General features: G+C 39.7%; 1 protein-coding gene across 1 annotated transcript in view; it reads right to left on the reverse strand.

Moving 5' to 3' along the window:
• Window positions 1-17,123, reverse strand: part of shisa8b (shisa family member 8b) — a 75,151-nt gene that overhangs the window by 46,883 nt on the left and 11,145 nt on the right. The window contains exon 3 of the mRNA XM_022199015.2: window positions 9-133. Within this exon, the coding sequence (XP_022054707.1) occupies window positions 9-133 (125 nt within the window). The remainder of the gene's footprint in view (window positions 1-8; window positions 134-17,123) is intronic.

Consider the following 17,123-nt stretch of genomic DNA (forward strand, 5'->3'; position numbering starts at 1 on the left):
CCACTCACCACTCCTGCTACGTAGCATCCTGGCTGAGACGCCATTGGCTCTTCCTCCGCTGGGCGAACAGGCCGTAGCACTTTCCACTGAGCTCACCTCACCCCCCTGCTGCTTCAGCAGGTCTGTAAGAGTCCTGGAAACACACACACACACACAAATACAAACAGGAGCTGTAAATCGGTGCTCAACATGTAATTTGATCTCAAAAACCAGCTTAAATTAAAATGTACCAATCACTGAATTCAGATTTTTTTCATGATGTCTTACAGATTAAATTGTATCGCTCCATTTAATTTTGGATGTTAAGATGTGTTAATAATTGACCAAATAAATGAGGCAGAGTGTAATGTGATTAAAAAAACATCTCAGTAGTTGGTGAAACATTTTATGTCCCTGCTGTTGCTTCGGGCAAATCATGAAATACAAATGTCCCCTGTTCTCACCCATACACTCCCTGAGCCTTAAATGGCCTCAAGAAAAATCTAAGAGTGAAAACACAGTGAAATGATCTCAAAACAGAAATCTGGACTGGAAAATCAAACCAAATAGAAGTTTTGGGTTTAATAAGGTAATTATTTTGTTCTACAGAAACCACAAAATACAAGAATGAATGTCAGAAAAACAAAAAAACTGAACCCTGTTTCCTTTATCTGATCTCCAGCACAAAATGCAGGAAATCAAACTGGCCACATAAACCGTTATTCATATCACCCTTCAACTTAAAAGCAACTGAAAAGGGATTTGTTTATCTTTGACGTTGGAGTTGCTGCTGATTCCAAATACATTAGCTGGTCAGCAGTGAGATAACAGACATCATCTGTTATCCTGACAGTTGTGTGTTGTTGGTCTCCTGAGAGGACTTTCCCCTGCAGCTGGAAGCAAGGCATGAACACAGAAACACACACCCACAAATACACACACACACACACACACACACACACACACACACACACACACACACACACACACACACACACACACACACACACACACACACACATGTTTGTACTTCTATCTTAGTGAGGACATCCATAGGCGTAATGCATTTCCTAGAGCCTTACCCTAATCTTAACTATCACAACTGATTGCCTAACCCTAATCCTTACCCTAACCCTAACCAAACCTCAATTCATACCTGTTCTCTAAAAACAAGTCTTCACCCTCAAACATGGCTGTTTCAAAGTGAGGACCGGCCAAAATGTCCTCACTTTGTAAAAATGTCCTCACTTTGATAGTTAAATGCAGAAAATGGTCCTCACAATGTAGCAAGTACAAGAACACACACACACACACACACACACACACACACACACACATGCAGGCAGTTCATTCACAGGACATCCCCTCGTCCCAGGGGAAGCCTTGTTCACTATGTGTGAAAATGGTTGTGCAGCTGGAGTGAGCAGAAAAGGCTTTGTTTTTCTAAAGAATTCTCAAAGAATCTGCTGGGAGAAACAATCCTCCTTAATAGACACACATGAACATCGCAGTTATAAATGGAAGACTGTCTGTCTATTAGGGCTGCAACTAATGATTATTTTCATTGTTGGTTATTCTACTAACTGTTTGTTTGGTCTATAAAATGTCATAAAATGGGGGAAACGTCAGACCGTGTTTCCCAAAGGTCAACATCACATCCAAAAATGTCTTGTTTGGTCCACAACGCAAAGATTTTCAGTTTACTGTCATAGAGGAGGACAGAAACCAGAAAAAACACATTTAAAAAGCTGCAATTAGAGAATTTTGACTTTTAAAAGTAGACAGCTAATCAATTAATAGCTGCAGCTCTATCGTTTGTGTGTCTGTTCTTCACATTGATCAACAATAGTTCATCCAACCTACTTCACACTTGGCGGATAATATTGCTGGGGACCCAAGGATGTGCAATGTTGAGTGTGAATTTGGTTGTAGAAGGAGTTCGCATATTCTGACGCCCTCAGCAGGCCCTTATTATCAGGAGAATACAGGTTCACAATAGCTCACTGACTAACACTTTTTAAACTCAAACTCTGTGACAACGTACGTATCACCCAATGTGCAGATGTTTTGGAAGCTATGTTTAGGAACTTTCAGCTGTCCTATCATCTATTTTATCACTGCAGTGGTTATGTCAAAGCAAGCGACTAATAAAGGTTGAGTTCCCATTTGGTAGTTTAGTGATGTCTGGCTCAGTTAGGATTAACACTGCTCTACTCACGCACAAACATACCACTTGTTCAGTGAGTGTATCCTTAGCTGTCCTCTTTTTGAAACCGTGTGTGTGTGTGTGTGTGTGTGTGCGTGTGTGCGTGTGTGTGTGCACGCTAGCTTTTCTCTTCAATTTTTACTCTGCCAAGAAGGTGTGAGATGATTGGCGTACCTCTCTGTTTGTTAGCAATATTACTTTAAAAAAATTGACTAACGGATTTGGAGGAAATTTTCGGGGAAGGTCAAAAATGACACAAGGATCAAATTATTAGATTTTGACAGTGATGCGGGTTATAGTCTGGATCCATGGATTTGTTAAAGATTTCTGTATCATTGCGAGATAGCGGCACAGCTTCACTGTAACTACAAGTGAAAACTACATCAGCTGCCTGCTGATGATCACATGATTGTGATCCTACTACAAATCAACTGCTGTTGACTTACTGGGACTTATCCGTCAGAAATGATACAAGGAACCACTGGTGTAGTCCAGGGTATACGGCAGTATATGGCGTATACCCACTTATTTTTCAGTTAGCATTGCGTATACCCACTTCTAATGCTCCCTGGTGCGCATCATTCAGTAATATCTGTGTGCCAGGTAGCCCTCTTTTCCTTAAGGATGATGAAGCCATGAACAACCCTCGTCTGCCTGTAATTGGCTGGTACATGCTACCTTCACTGATTCGATTGGTTAACTTTAGGGATGAGCCAATCACAGGCAGAGTAGGGCAGGTCATACAGAGGAAAATTTTGCTAACACCTCTGTGGCACTCCAGTTGATTGACAGGTCTGCTTGAAAGATGCGCGGAAATGCGAGAAAGTCAGAATAAACACCTTTCAAGTGAGTGGCACGTATCGAGCGAACCTACTTTCATGAACGATATAATTCTCAGATAAGTTTTAAGGTGGTTTCGAAATGAATCATTGTTTTAAACTACTGGCAACATGACTGCACATTTCAAGGAGAGGATATTTTGTCGCCAGTGGTTAAAGCTGCAGTCAATTCCAGCCATTTTCAGTACAAAAAAAATCGCTAATATTCTATTTGTAAATAAAAATATGACGAGAAATACAGGGAATATTGGATGCGCATCGCGAGGTGCATTTCCTCGAAAACGACCTATTCGTGGATCATATACCGTCTTCAAGACATGTTTTGGACAAAATAGTTTACTGGCTTGTTTCGTCTGGATGTCCAAGGTTGGATTATGGCCGTTTTTTGTGGAATATTTTCATCTGTGTGTAATAATGAACCCGGAAATGTGAGTCGCGCTGTGTACGCTGAAGCCGTGTATAGAGAACGGATGGATGGATATTCGTTGTTTGTCGGACAAATGTGTTCATATTACCGCTGTGGTAATCACATCTGAAAGTGGTTTATACCGGCGGATTCATGAGAATCTAAGCTTTCCATCGGCGTATAGTGTTTGTATAATCGCGTTTGCAGTTTCAGGCATTTAGCAAATTGCTTATGCAGATCTCAAAGTGTACCGCGGGTGGGACACTGAAGCGCAACTGAGGCGCAACGGGTTAAACTGAGTGTCGGGCCGAGTCTGACTAACGTTTTGAAAGGCTAACGTTATTCTAATGTAAGTCTGAAGCTAGCTAGATTGGGATAATGTGGGAAAAACCTCTAGGCTGGTAGTTGATTTTAAAGTAAGTAAAAACACAAGAATGTGGACAGGTAGTTTAAGATTCGACTTAAAACAATATTGAGGTTTTATTCATGATGAAATATGAACAAGGATGCACTGTCAACTTCATATTTGAAGTATTTTATTTAAATAAATGTTCAAAAGTAACTGAAACACCATGTTTGCCTCATGATAAATACATGTTACATTAATCCAGTTTGCTTGTGTGACCAGTAATAACTACAAACTGCTCCTAATCAAGTCATGATAATTTTATAATAGTGGGCAAGTAGAAATGACTGAATAAATTGAATAGAGTAGTCTTCTATGTCACTGTTTCTAAAACAGAGGCGTTTTTCTGGACTAATTAAAAAAAAAGGTGAAAATTAAGAGTATACCCACTTCTCCAGGGACCACTACACCACTGCAAGGAACAATTGATTAAATTGTGGGGGTGTTTTCGAGTCTCATCAATTCCCGCTCCCCGCTACATATTTAGGTCACGCGATTCAATATGTGTGTATAACACACTCCTATATGCTCAGTGCAAGGTCATATTGTTTGTGGGTACATCTATATTAAATGGCCGCATTCTATAGTGCCGTCATTTCTGCCACAATTTTTTTCAAGATTTCAGCCCTTGGAAATGATACAGCGACTGAGCAGCCTTACCGGAGTACTGCGCTCTCTGAATGCATTTCTTGTTTATTATAGCGGTGTGCACACACACAAAAGGCACACTGCATGATATAGCATTAAATGCTAGCTTATGCATTTCGTTAATGTCAAATATCGATGCTGCTGAATGATTGCAGCTAAATGTTGGCAACCTCCCACAGCTGTATGTTTGCAGTTCACTCCTCCTGCAACAATTCACTTAAATCACTCAGTCGTGCTGCACTCAGACTGTTATGAACAGGCATATTTTTTTGAATAGTTCTTCACTCTTAAAAAGTCAGATTCCCAAGGAATCATTAAGGTTTAATTTCAGTTCTGTTCATTGATTCCAGAACAAATTTCACTTGCTCTTGCATAAGAACCACACTGTCAGGAGGAAAACTAGGTGAATTCTTGCAGCCCTTAAACAAAAGGGAACCCCCGATTTCCAGCCACAGTGTCACATTTTGTAGTAACCCCATTTGTTTTGCATAATCAGACCTATGTCTGTATCAACACTGGATAATGGTCTGACTGCACTTCGTTATTATTCTCCTATGAAGGGAAAAAACATTCTGGCTGTTTTGTATTTCTTTAAAACAATCATCCATTTTGGGTGGTGCTAAGCCCAGGATGTGATGGCGTCATTGCAAAAATATTGACAGAGGAATTGTTTTGATGAAAAATTTACACACAATGAGGTGATCAGTCACTTAAATGCCTAATTCACAAAAAAATAAATAAAAATTGCAGGTCTCATTGCATGATTGAGATATTCATTAAAAATTTGCCATTTCTGTCTAAGGCAGTTCTCAGAGGGATAGAACTACCAATCCAATCTCCTATTGCCTCAAAATTTTTACTGTTAAGTAGGCGCTGCAAAACAAATAAAGGAGATCTTCTCCACATGTTTCTTTATTGCCCCATATTAAACGTCTACTGGCAGAGAGTTACAGAAAAAAATCATAGACAGTCTTGGAATGATTATCAGTCTTACTCCTGCCTTATGTCTCTTGAATAGTATGAAAGGGAACAATAGAATAAATGAGAATAAAGCCAAGTGGCTAAAAGTAGCACTTACCACTGCTAAAAGAGTTATATTGAAACACTGGACGGGAAAAGATAACCCAAACTACTCTGAATGGCTGAATACATTAACAGAAACAGCCTCATATGAGCAATTAATATATAAAATATACAGCAGGTTAGACACTTTTACTGAAATCTGGGAACCATTTTTAACACAAATTAGGAATTGACAATCAGAGAATATAAATGAAACTGATCAATTAACTAATACTGTTTCATAGTGCATTTGTTTGACTGACGGCTGGGGAAGGCGGGGAAAGGGGATTGTTCATTGTGTTCTGTTTTGTTATTAAACTTCATTGTTATCTAATCTCAGTTGAATGTACATCAGTTACACAATGGCTGTTTATATATAGATGGCATTTGTATGGTTACAGACCATTTTAATTGTATAATAAGTCAGTGAAATGTATAACTATCACATGTAAAAACAGATGTTAGCCTTAATATCTTGTATACGAAGGTATGATGTACATTTATTAACACAAAATTAATAAAAGTAAAATAACAAAAAACAAAATTTGCCATTTCCACTGTGCAGATTTCTGCTTTGAGGTTGCTGTTTCTCCAATTGAAGTGGATTTTAAATATGCTATCACTAGTGGAAGGGGACAAGAATGCTGCAGGAAAGTGCATGGCAAAATGGCAGCGCTATACTCACAGTCTATATCCTGTATGTCAGATTGATACTCCCCTCCATAATGGCCACTAATGAACCACTGTTGCCCCACCAACTCCAGTGGGACCTCTCTTAGTTACCATATGATACAGCAGTTAGTAAACAGGACATTACCGCTGGGTAACATGCAATATCCTTTATGTACTCTTAGTACTTTTTGTTTATTGGATTTTAATAGATATTAATCAGTTTGAGTAACAGTGTGTTACCCTGATGCAGAGCTGAATCATGACTGCACCACCACTTTGATATTTGATCTCTCTTAACTTCATGTTATCTGCACATTTGACACTTCACTTGCAAAATCTGTAATTTTTTAGATAGATGAACTTTAATATTTGAAAGTGTCTGATAAATTTGGACCATTAAACTTCAGTGTCACTTGTTTTTAATGTCCTTTGTAAATTATGGTGACTTGGCTTGATCTGATGTATTTTCTGTGTTTTTCTGTGCTGAGGAAGCATTTCAGCGACTCATCTCCACCATGTATGTTCATGTATTTTGTTCAGTGCGTCGGCAAGAATAAATTGCAGGCAGCTGTATTTGACCGGAGGCATTTTTGCTGCATGATGTATACGTGCAATATGGGCACTTTTGGACGCAGCTCTTGATATGCTTGATTGCAAGAAATGCATCGATACACGTGTGTGTGTGTGTGTGTGTGTGTGTGTGTGTGTGTGTGTGTGTGTGTGTGTGTGTGTGTGTGTGCGCGCGCGCGCAGCTGAAGAAACGCACTACTGGATAACTGCACCTCCTGCCTAATGCTGATGACACATTTCTCCATGTACACACACATGCAGACGTATGCATCACTCTGAATAAACATATTTCCGCTCCCTGTGCATTTGCTGAGCTTACGCTATTGATGCTATTCACTGCCTTGATCAATAATTCAAACACTAGTGCCTCTGTTTTGCCAGTGAAGCGCATGTGTTTACCTCCCAGTACCATACGCAAACACACATATATATGTAAATGCGCAGGTACACAAAACACAGACAAGACTGACCTGACAGTGACAGCCAACGGCGACTTGTTCACACTCAACCTGCCAAACAGAAAAGTGGCTCCCTTTGGCCACTTCTCTGGTAACTATCTGTAGGTGTGATGATGTGTGCGAGTAACAGTGTCACAGATGCCAGAAAATGGCCCCAGCAGGGACGATGTTGTTGGCATGAAACTGTTTTGATGTCCGATTTAATCCCATTTGTCAACACCCACGACTGTCACGTGGATTAACGGTACATGTGACAGTTTGTTAAAATTCGTGACCTTGCGTTTGACTCGCAAAACAGCGGTAAAGGAATAACCCACCATAAATCATATGAATTTTTGTCTGTGTAACTAAAGTGATTCTACAATCAGTTTTTAATTCTTTTCCCTTTCAGTCTTCTCATTCTTTCTCTCCCTGCCCCCTCCTCACCTAAACTCAGCCCTAAATCTGTCTCTTTCTCCTCTCCCTCCTCTTTAAATCACACTGTTTGTCTTCCTCTCTTACAATCTCTCCCTGCTCCTCATCTTCTCTCTCTCTGACTCATTGCCGTTCGATGCCTCGGGCCTCCACGCACTCTTCTCTTGGCTCGCCGCTCAAACAACTTGCTGATTTCGACTTTTAATCTGCAACAAAAACTGCACCTGTCTCCGGGCTATGTAGTGTTTGTGGAGCGTTGGCTGAGCTTCATGAGAGTTTCCGTGGATGCTTTTGAAAGAGTGAAGGTGGCCGTGTGGCTGGTTGAGAGGTTAATTCTCGCAGGGCAGGCGGGGGGTAGATTGACAGAAATAGTCCACCGTGTTTGCACATAAAATCAATCATGACGAGGGACAAAAAGGTGCAGATTTACTAATGAGACAGAATCAGTACTGCCAGTTACTAGTCGTCCTGCTCTTGATGTGTTGGTGCAATGTTAGCATCACATATCAACAAGAAGTCCATCCCCAATCATCTAGTTGAGTCACAGTGGCTTCAGTAAGTGTAGTCTTAAGCCACAATTACCATAACTGCAGCTAACTTATAACAGCACATTTACACCACAAAAGTTTAAAAAGCTGCTTTACATTCTTGTCTTTGGCCATCATATATCAACCTAAACCATCAGATAGATCTCCTGTCCTTTTAATAGTTAAATATATTCACTCACTTCTGATTTTGTTCCTGGGTATGGACATAGTGGTTGCACTTACAGCATACAAATCAAAATGTAGTTTTCAGGTAGGAACAAAGAGCAAGCCAACTGTTTGACAAAGCATGCTCCAGCAACATACAATCCAGCAAAAAGGGTTCTGCTTATCTCTAAAATTAAACACCTCGTCTTATCAGTAGGCAACAGTTGCAAACTTTAAAAACCACTACTGATCAGTGTCCTGTTGTTTGCAGTATTGGATCTATACTTGAATAGAATATAATGATACTTTATTGATCCTTTAATAATAATGATAATAACAATAATGGATTAGATTTATATAGCGCTTTTCTGGGCACTCAAAGCGCTTCACAATGGACCCATTATTCATTCACTCACACATTCTCACTCTGATGGTGGTAAGCTACATTTGTAGCCACAGCTGCCCTGGGGCAGACTGATGGAAGCGTGGCTGCCAATCCGCGCCTACGGCCCCTCCGACCACCACCAACATTCACACGCATTCATACACCAGTGTGAGAGCAGCACTGGAGGCAAGGCGGGTAAAATGTCTTGCCCAAGGACACAACAGCACACGACTAGGTCAGAGCGGGAATCAAACCGCTCTACCACCTAAGCCACAGCCGCCCCAGGAGCCACAGGAAGTTACTTTGTTACAGTAGCATGTTTACACGCAGACAACCCACAAACCTGACAGAACACCAACACTAATAGTCATCAGTATGATCATATACATAGTATTTAAGTTAGAAAATTATAAAAGTTAAAACATATTAATGTGAACTGAAAATCCTGATTGCAGCTGGTAGGAAGGACTTCCTGTTGTGTGTCATGTACAGGAATTTACATCAATCAGCACAACATTAAATCATCAGACAGGGGACAGGGAGTGAATAACATCAACCCTCTTACTGCAGTGTTCTGCAGGGAAAACTTGGATCCAAGAATTCCTGTGGATGTTATTTTAACACCCTCCTGAACCTTCCAATACTGCTCAGGAACAGCTCCAGGGACATGACCAAGAGCAGAAGTGTTGACATGACCTCCAAACTCCCCAGATCCCAATGTGATAGAGCATGATGGGATGTACCAGAACAAGCCCGATCCACAGAAGACTAAACCCACCACCCATAGGACCCAAAGGATTCACTGTTCCAGAGGTCCTGTATCTGAGCTCCAGCAGGTCAGAGCTGTTTAGGTGCCACGAGGAGAGCCTCCAGTATATGAGGCAGATGATTTGAATGTTGTGGCTGATCAGCAAATGGTCAAGTGATTACAAGAACTTACCCAAATTCAGTGTTTTCTCACACTGCCAACTGGACCAAATTACTTTCAAAAACATCCATACACAGGCCAAGTCAAAGCTCCGCAGACCAACTTCCACTGCTGCTCTTAGTCAAATTCCTCAGGCAGTGTTCACTCTGAGATTTACTTTGTACTGATCTCAACCTTTTCAAAAAGCTGATGGAATATGCATTTCAGTATTGTATATTTCATAAGTAACCTTCGACTTTTCCCATGGCTCTTTATTAAGTCTATAACATATTATGTAACAGTATGATGCCTCAGATCTGTGGGATCATCAGTTCCTCCATGCTTTCTCATCACATTACAGCTGGATTGAGATGAGACTTTGCTAATGTCCTGTAACAATCAATTACTCCACTCAGATCAGTCAGATTAGCACTCACAATGATTAGCTACAACAAATATTAACAAAAACTGTCCAAACAGAGAAATCGACTCTGGAATGTGAAATGTTCTAAATAAGATAATACATTTAGGAAGAACAGTGTAGTGTGTGTATTTCCTGTATGTTATCATGTCTTCTTACTGCATTAACACACAAATTATTGATCCTGTAATTGTATGCAGATACACTTTGGCAAATAAGCCATCAGTTTATGTCTGAACTTCAGACGAATTTAAAATTACAACAAATATTTGTTGCAACTGTATTAGTCGGGGATTATGCACAAATACATTAATCACATATGACAAAAGAGACATTTACCAGATTTAGCTACAAGCTAATTTCCATATGCAGTCCCTGGACAGGTTGGCACAATAGTAAAAAAATGCAAATACATGTCCAAGGTGTTAGATACAAATAAGATATGATCAAACATACTGTGCATAGACAGCTTAACAAGTCCACAGCTGCACTCCCATCCCACAGAACACACACAATACCAAAGAATGTCAATAAATGTCTCTGTTCAATCCCCAGACTATTCATTTAGTATAGACATATAACATTTTGTGTTTATTTCACAGCGACGATACTTCATTGTTTCCTATCCAAGACTTTTAAGGCTCGCTTTTACAGCAATCTTATAGGTTTTAAAGCTGTCTCACTTGCTTGAGAGCAGCAAAAAAATGCAGTAGCTGCTATGATAAAATATCTTTGTACTTAAATATACCCTTGAGGTTTCATTAGTGAGTGAGTTCTCACAATGTCTAAAGATAGCAATGCTATGTTTCAGTGTATTACCCATCTTTTTTATACACTTTTTGAACCCAATATCTAAATAATCCCTAAGTATTTACAGTATACTACAGACGTGAGTACACTTAAACACAATGTCACTTAATGTTAAATGATTCAGTGTTGTAATACCTATCTCACCTCATATGAGCAGTAGAATAAAAACACTAAAGAAAGACTACATTTAAAATGCAGGCTCGAAGATGGAAACTCAATGCAACAAAGTGAATACATAAATACATATGTGAATAAAATGGAGTACACCTGGGATTTTTATTCAGCCTTACTGTATAAACGTAGTTAGAAAATGAGCTATGAACACAAAAGCTCCCTCAGTTTTGGACCTAGGAGCCATGTCTATCTGCTTGTCTGCATCATGCCTCCACACTGATAAGAATTACCAGAAGAATAAGAAACTTGATTGCTAGACTTCATAAAGACAAAAAAGTATACAGGAAGATCTGTAACCAACTAAAAACAGTAGAAACACACTTGCAGTAGTAATCAGAGGTATAGAACGAGCTATAGTATCACAAATCAGAGCCAGGTCGTCCTCCTCAGATGAGGCCACAGTTAGTGCACTATTTGCACAATCTGAAAAACTGATGAGCAAGTGCTTCAGATTTGGTGAAGCGGAAATCAATGAAAGCAGAATTTCGGTGGAAGTTTGTATCGTCAGATGGACCTCAAAAAACTGTCAACCTCTATGGAGGCCATCCAAGAAAAATATCTTTGTTTTCTCTTCAGCACAAAACTGCATGATTAGGCTTTGCTTTAATAATAGAAGCCTGATGAATGTTGGGAGCACATTCTTTGGTCTGATGAGAACAAGAGGGATTTGTCTCAGATAAGGTCCAGTCGGTTTCACATGAACCTGGTTAGGACTACAGCAGTGAATAAATACCCCTGACAGTGAATAACAGAGGTGGGATTGCGATGATATGGGGCTGCATGAGTGCAACAGACGCTGGGGAGGTGACATTTACAGATGGTACCTTGAACATCAGTAGATATACTAAAATGCTGGCTGACGAGATGGCTCCAGGAGTCAGGCAGAGACGGAGTATTCCAACATAATAACAATCGAAAGCACAAAATCGCATGACAGTTTCTAAAGAAGGAAAAAGTAAGAACCTAGGACCTAGAACGTCTGCCCAGAATCCAACACAACACCTGTGAGATACTTTAAAGAGAAAGCAACACAACCCCTCTAGCAAAGAGCTGCTAAAAAGAGAATAGTTGAGTATTTCTTCATAAAATTGTGCAGCATCGGTCTCCTCCATGCTGAGGAGAACTGAATCTACCATTAAAAATGAAGGTGATTGTACATGAGAGCAAATATCCTACTGCCCAACTGAGAAGTAATGCAACTGTTCAGTCATGGTTTTGAATCATTTCACTTTTATGTAATATTTCAAAGTGGTTGTACTTATTTTTGTTCTGCACTCTAACTTTCACTACATTTTTGATCCTTAACATGAATATCAGGAAAGGTCAGTTTTCAGATCATTGGTTTGGTTTTCACTTTGCACCACTATTTACACATCGAGCTTGGAAAAAAGCACACACTGCTGGATAAAAAGTCACTAGATTAGCTGTTGATGAGTGTTTCGTCTCTGACCTTTTCCTGAAGACAGCAGTTCACCTCTGTCTGTCACACTCATAAACACACACATGGCAACAGATCAGTAATGCCCCTCATCTTCAACCCATGAGCCCATTATCGCGTCCATTACAGTATCTTCTTACTTTTCTTTTATGCTTCTCCCACCCATCTTACTGTGGATGTTCTCAAACTGATGTCTGTCCAAAACTACTCTCTGGCATTCATATGACTTATCTATAAAAACAAAAACATTTAGATAATTCACTGAAAAAGTAAAGCCACTGTGGCAGATATCTCCGTGTCACAATCTGTTTATTTTCTCTCCGTTGTCACTGCTCTCTTGTCATTCACTGCTCCTTCTTTTCATCGAAAGGCTGCCACCAACAATTACTGATAAAGAGTGACAAGACGACAAAGCACGTCTTAAACTCACACACATATGCACACAGACATTTTGTGTTGGTGCAGTGGTTTGATACTTATGCTTTTGGATTTCTCTGCCTTGTCTGCTCTATTGTCTCTGAAATTTCATGTACATTTTTATCTCTAGGCGTTTTAGGCTTTTGAATGGACTTTGAACATGTGTCAGTGTAGACAGTCAGTTGAGGCTCTCAAAATAAATCCAATGGCAACTGAGCAAACTTAGTCTACTGATGAGGATCATTTAATATAATCAAAAGGTCCAGAACAGCTACTAAATGAATCTTGATCGGTGATGGTGTTACCATCAGAGGTAATTTCAAATTTACTCTGAGGTACAGTGAATGCAACTAAGCAAATGTTGAAATTGCTGCTATATGCTGTATGTCTTTATTTAATTATATAACAAGTTTCATCATTAGGTGATGAAAATTTTCCTGTCCCATTTTTCTGACTCTATGTTTATTAGACAGCCATGTTTGTTTTTAGGTATCAGAAAGTCCTCCTCCACACGTGGACAAAATTGTTGGTACCCCTCAGTTAAAGAAGGAAAAACCCACAATTCTCACTGAAATCACTTGAAACTCACAAAAGTAACAATAAATAAAAATTGATTGAAAATTAAATAATCAAAAACAGCCATTACTTTTGAATTGTTGATTAACATAATTATTTAGAAAAACAAACTAATGAAACAGGCCTGGACAAAAATGATGGTACCTCTATAAAAGATTGAAAACTATTTGACCAGAGTGACATGATTAACTCAGGTGTGTCATTTAATTGACATGACAGGTGTTTCCAAACTCATAATCAGTCAGTCTGCCTATTTAAAGGGAGACAAGTAGTCACCCTGCTGTTTGGTGAAAAGGTGTGTACCACACTGAACATGGACAACAGAAAGCGAAGGAGAGAATTGTCCCAGGACATCCGAAAAAAAATTATAGACAAACATCTTAAAGGTAAAGGCTATAAGACCATCTCTAAACAGCTTGAAGTTCCTGTGACAACAGTGGCTCATATTATTCAGAAGTTCAAGACCCACGGGACAGTAGCCAACCTCCCTGGACGTGGCCGCAAGAGGAAAATCGATGACAAATTGAAGAGACGGATCGTTCGAATTGTATCCAAAGAGCCCAGAGCAACCTCCAAAGAAATTAAAGGTGAACTCCAAGGCCAAGGTACATCAGTGTCAGATCGCACCATTCGTCGTTGTTTGAGCCAAAGTGGACTTCATGGGAGACGACCAAGGAGGACACCACTGCTGAAAAAAACTCATAAAAAAGCGAGACTGGAATTTGCAAAAATGCATGTTGACAAGCCACAAAGCTTCTGGGAGAATGTCCTTTGGACAGATGAGACCAAACTGGAGCTTTTTGGTAAGGCACATCAACTCTATGTTCATAGACTCAAAAACCAAGCATATGAAGAAAAGAACACTGTCCCTACGGTGAAACACGGAGGAGGCTTAGTAATGTTTTGGGGCTGCTTTGCTGCATCTGGCACAGGGTGTCTTGAAAGTGTGCAAGGTACGATGAAATCTGAAGACTATCAAGGCATTCTGGAGAGAAATGTGCTGCCTAGTGTCAGAAAGCTTGGTCTCAGTCGCAGGTCATGGGTCTTCCAACAGGACAACCATCCAAAACACACAGCCAAAAACACCCAAGAATGGCTGAGAGAAAAGCGTTGGACTATTCTAAAGTGGCCTTCTATGAGCCCAGATCTGAATCCCATTGAACATATGTGGAAGGAGCTGAAACATGCCATTTGGAGAAGACACCCATCAAACCTGAGACAACTGGAGCTGTTTGCTCATGAGGAGTGGGCCAAAATACCTGTTGACAGCTGCAGAACGCTCATTGACAAATACAGAAATCGTTTAATTGCAGTGATTGCCTCAAAAGGTTGTGCAACAAAATATTAAGTTATGGGTACCATCATTTTTGTCCAGCCCTATTTCATTAGTTTGTTTTTTTAAATAATTATGTTAATCAACAATTCAAAAGTGATGGCTGATTTTGATTATTTAATTTTCAATAAATTTTTATTTATTGTTACTTTTGTGAGTTTCAAGTGATTTCAGTGAGAATTGTGGGTTTTTCCTTCTTTAACTGAGGGGTACCAACAATTTTGTCCACGTGTGTAGCAACTTCTATGTGCCTGCTTGTTTCTTTAGCCATCATGCTAGCAAAAGTAATAGTTATCGAGAAGTCTATAGAGAATGTGAAGTTGATGTCACATTGTATTGCAGGTTGGAACTGGGCTGTCATCTTGTAAGAAATGCTATTATATGGTGGCATACGTTATTGTGCTGAGTTTCTTAGACTTGTACCAAACTTATTTATTTGCAGCAAAGAAATTAGTTTCCCAGTGTGAGTTTTGGCCACTAGTGCAACCTTCCAGCAACATTCTGGCAGCCATGAGAAGACTGACATTACTGGCTCACATGTTCGGTGGGGATTTGCCACCACAGTTTGCCAGTAATGCAAAACTTCATATAACCTCCTGGTAAGCAGTTTGTCATTAGTGATGAAAACACAATAGATTACATTTGTGGTAGTAATAGTTTCAGGCAGACAGGTGGTTGACCACTAGGAAGGTCAAGCCCAGGTTATCCATGACGTCAGATTTTAATTTTTAAATTAATGGAAAACTTTGTGGCTAACTTTGTGGAATCTGACAGATTTGTTATGTTATAAGGATTAATTTATTTTTTTAGACTGAATATACAAGATGAATCTACTCACCACAATGTCACCCATTAGTTCATGAATTCCCATTCTAAAGCTTTGAGTGTGGTGTTTGAACCAGACATAGCCAGCAAAGGAAGGATCTATCTGAGAAGTTGATGGCACCATGCATGGTGATACCCTGCTTTATCGTCTATTTCTCTGTAAAAGGGAACATCATTTACATAATGAACATCGTGCTGTATGTTTACTGAGGTAGCAAATCAAGTGAGAAAAAATGCAATTTTCTGACAAACTCTTGTACAATTGGGCTTCATTTTACAGACAGAGGAATGTATTCCATGCACATATGCTTCTACAGAACATGTACAGTATGCGTGCAGAAGTATCCACATGGACCCTCATGGACTTGGTGAGACTGTGAAATTTACAGCAAGTGGACCCTCACAAACTCCAGAACTCATCAAGTATAATGCCAGCCAGAAATCCACCACAAAGTGACATTGTCAACAGTTGCCTCTAGTTGTCTGCCAGAAACTAAATTTTTTAGGGCTACCCAATTGCTTTTGCTTGGCATTGTGATTCGTTTTCTCCCAGTTTTCTCCTCTCCATCAGGCTCGACTGATTTAACCAACTTTTCATCCAAACCCCCCAGTAAAGCAGGTAACCACTGCAGCAGACACAGAGCAGTTACTTACCAACCTAGTCTCCACAACTTTATGCTCCCATTCAGCAAAACTGCATTTTCAGTTATGTTTGAGGAAAACCAAGTGTCAACCTATGTGTAGTATTTTCATAAACCTAATTACAGTGATTGCCATTTGAAAGTAAACAATGAATAAAATCAAAATGTTAGTCTCAGAATAACAACTCAACACGCAATGTGAGCCTCGGTCTGACTTATGGCTCCATCCTCTCCTCCAAACACCTGATGTGGACTTTGTTGTTCTTTCAAACTGGACATTTTTGATGTGCCTTTGCATTCATTAGTGAAGGTAGCAACAGTGGCCACATTTACATGAAGTTCTTTAATTTGGAATTATTAATTTGGAATTAACTCATTCGGAATTAAGGTTTTGTGCTTTGTGTTTACATGGAAATATTAATTCCGAATTAAGGTTTAAATGGTCCGCACATTTATTTCCCTTCCTTAATTCCGCTTTAAGGCTTGGGCATTTGAAAAGATTCCAGTTGGACAGTGAATGGACATGATGTATCCCTGTTTACTGGAAGAAAACAAACTCCATTTGTCGTGGCATTTCATTTCCCCAACAACATGGAGGATCAACTAAAAAGCATGCTTTTGTTTTTCTTTATATTGTCGTTTTGAAACAGCAATTCGACAATGGCGTACTACTTCTATTGCGCCAGTAGTCACCGAACGTGTACACCGCTACGTCATCGCTATGTGAGGAGCCATGCATGCGCAGAATGACTGGAATTGACTAAAGCGGAATTAACTGTACACACGAACAGAACGTACACAGGAATTAGTTTATTTGGAATTAACATCGGCAGAAACCAGGTAG

This window comes from Acanthochromis polyacanthus, chromosome 19, assembly GCF_021347895.1.
Source record: "Acanthochromis polyacanthus isolate Apoly-LR-REF ecotype Palm Island chromosome 19, KAUST_Apoly_ChrSc, whole genome shotgun sequence".
Lineage (NCBI taxonomy): Eukaryota > Metazoa > Chordata > Actinopteri > Pomacentridae > Acanthochromis > Acanthochromis polyacanthus.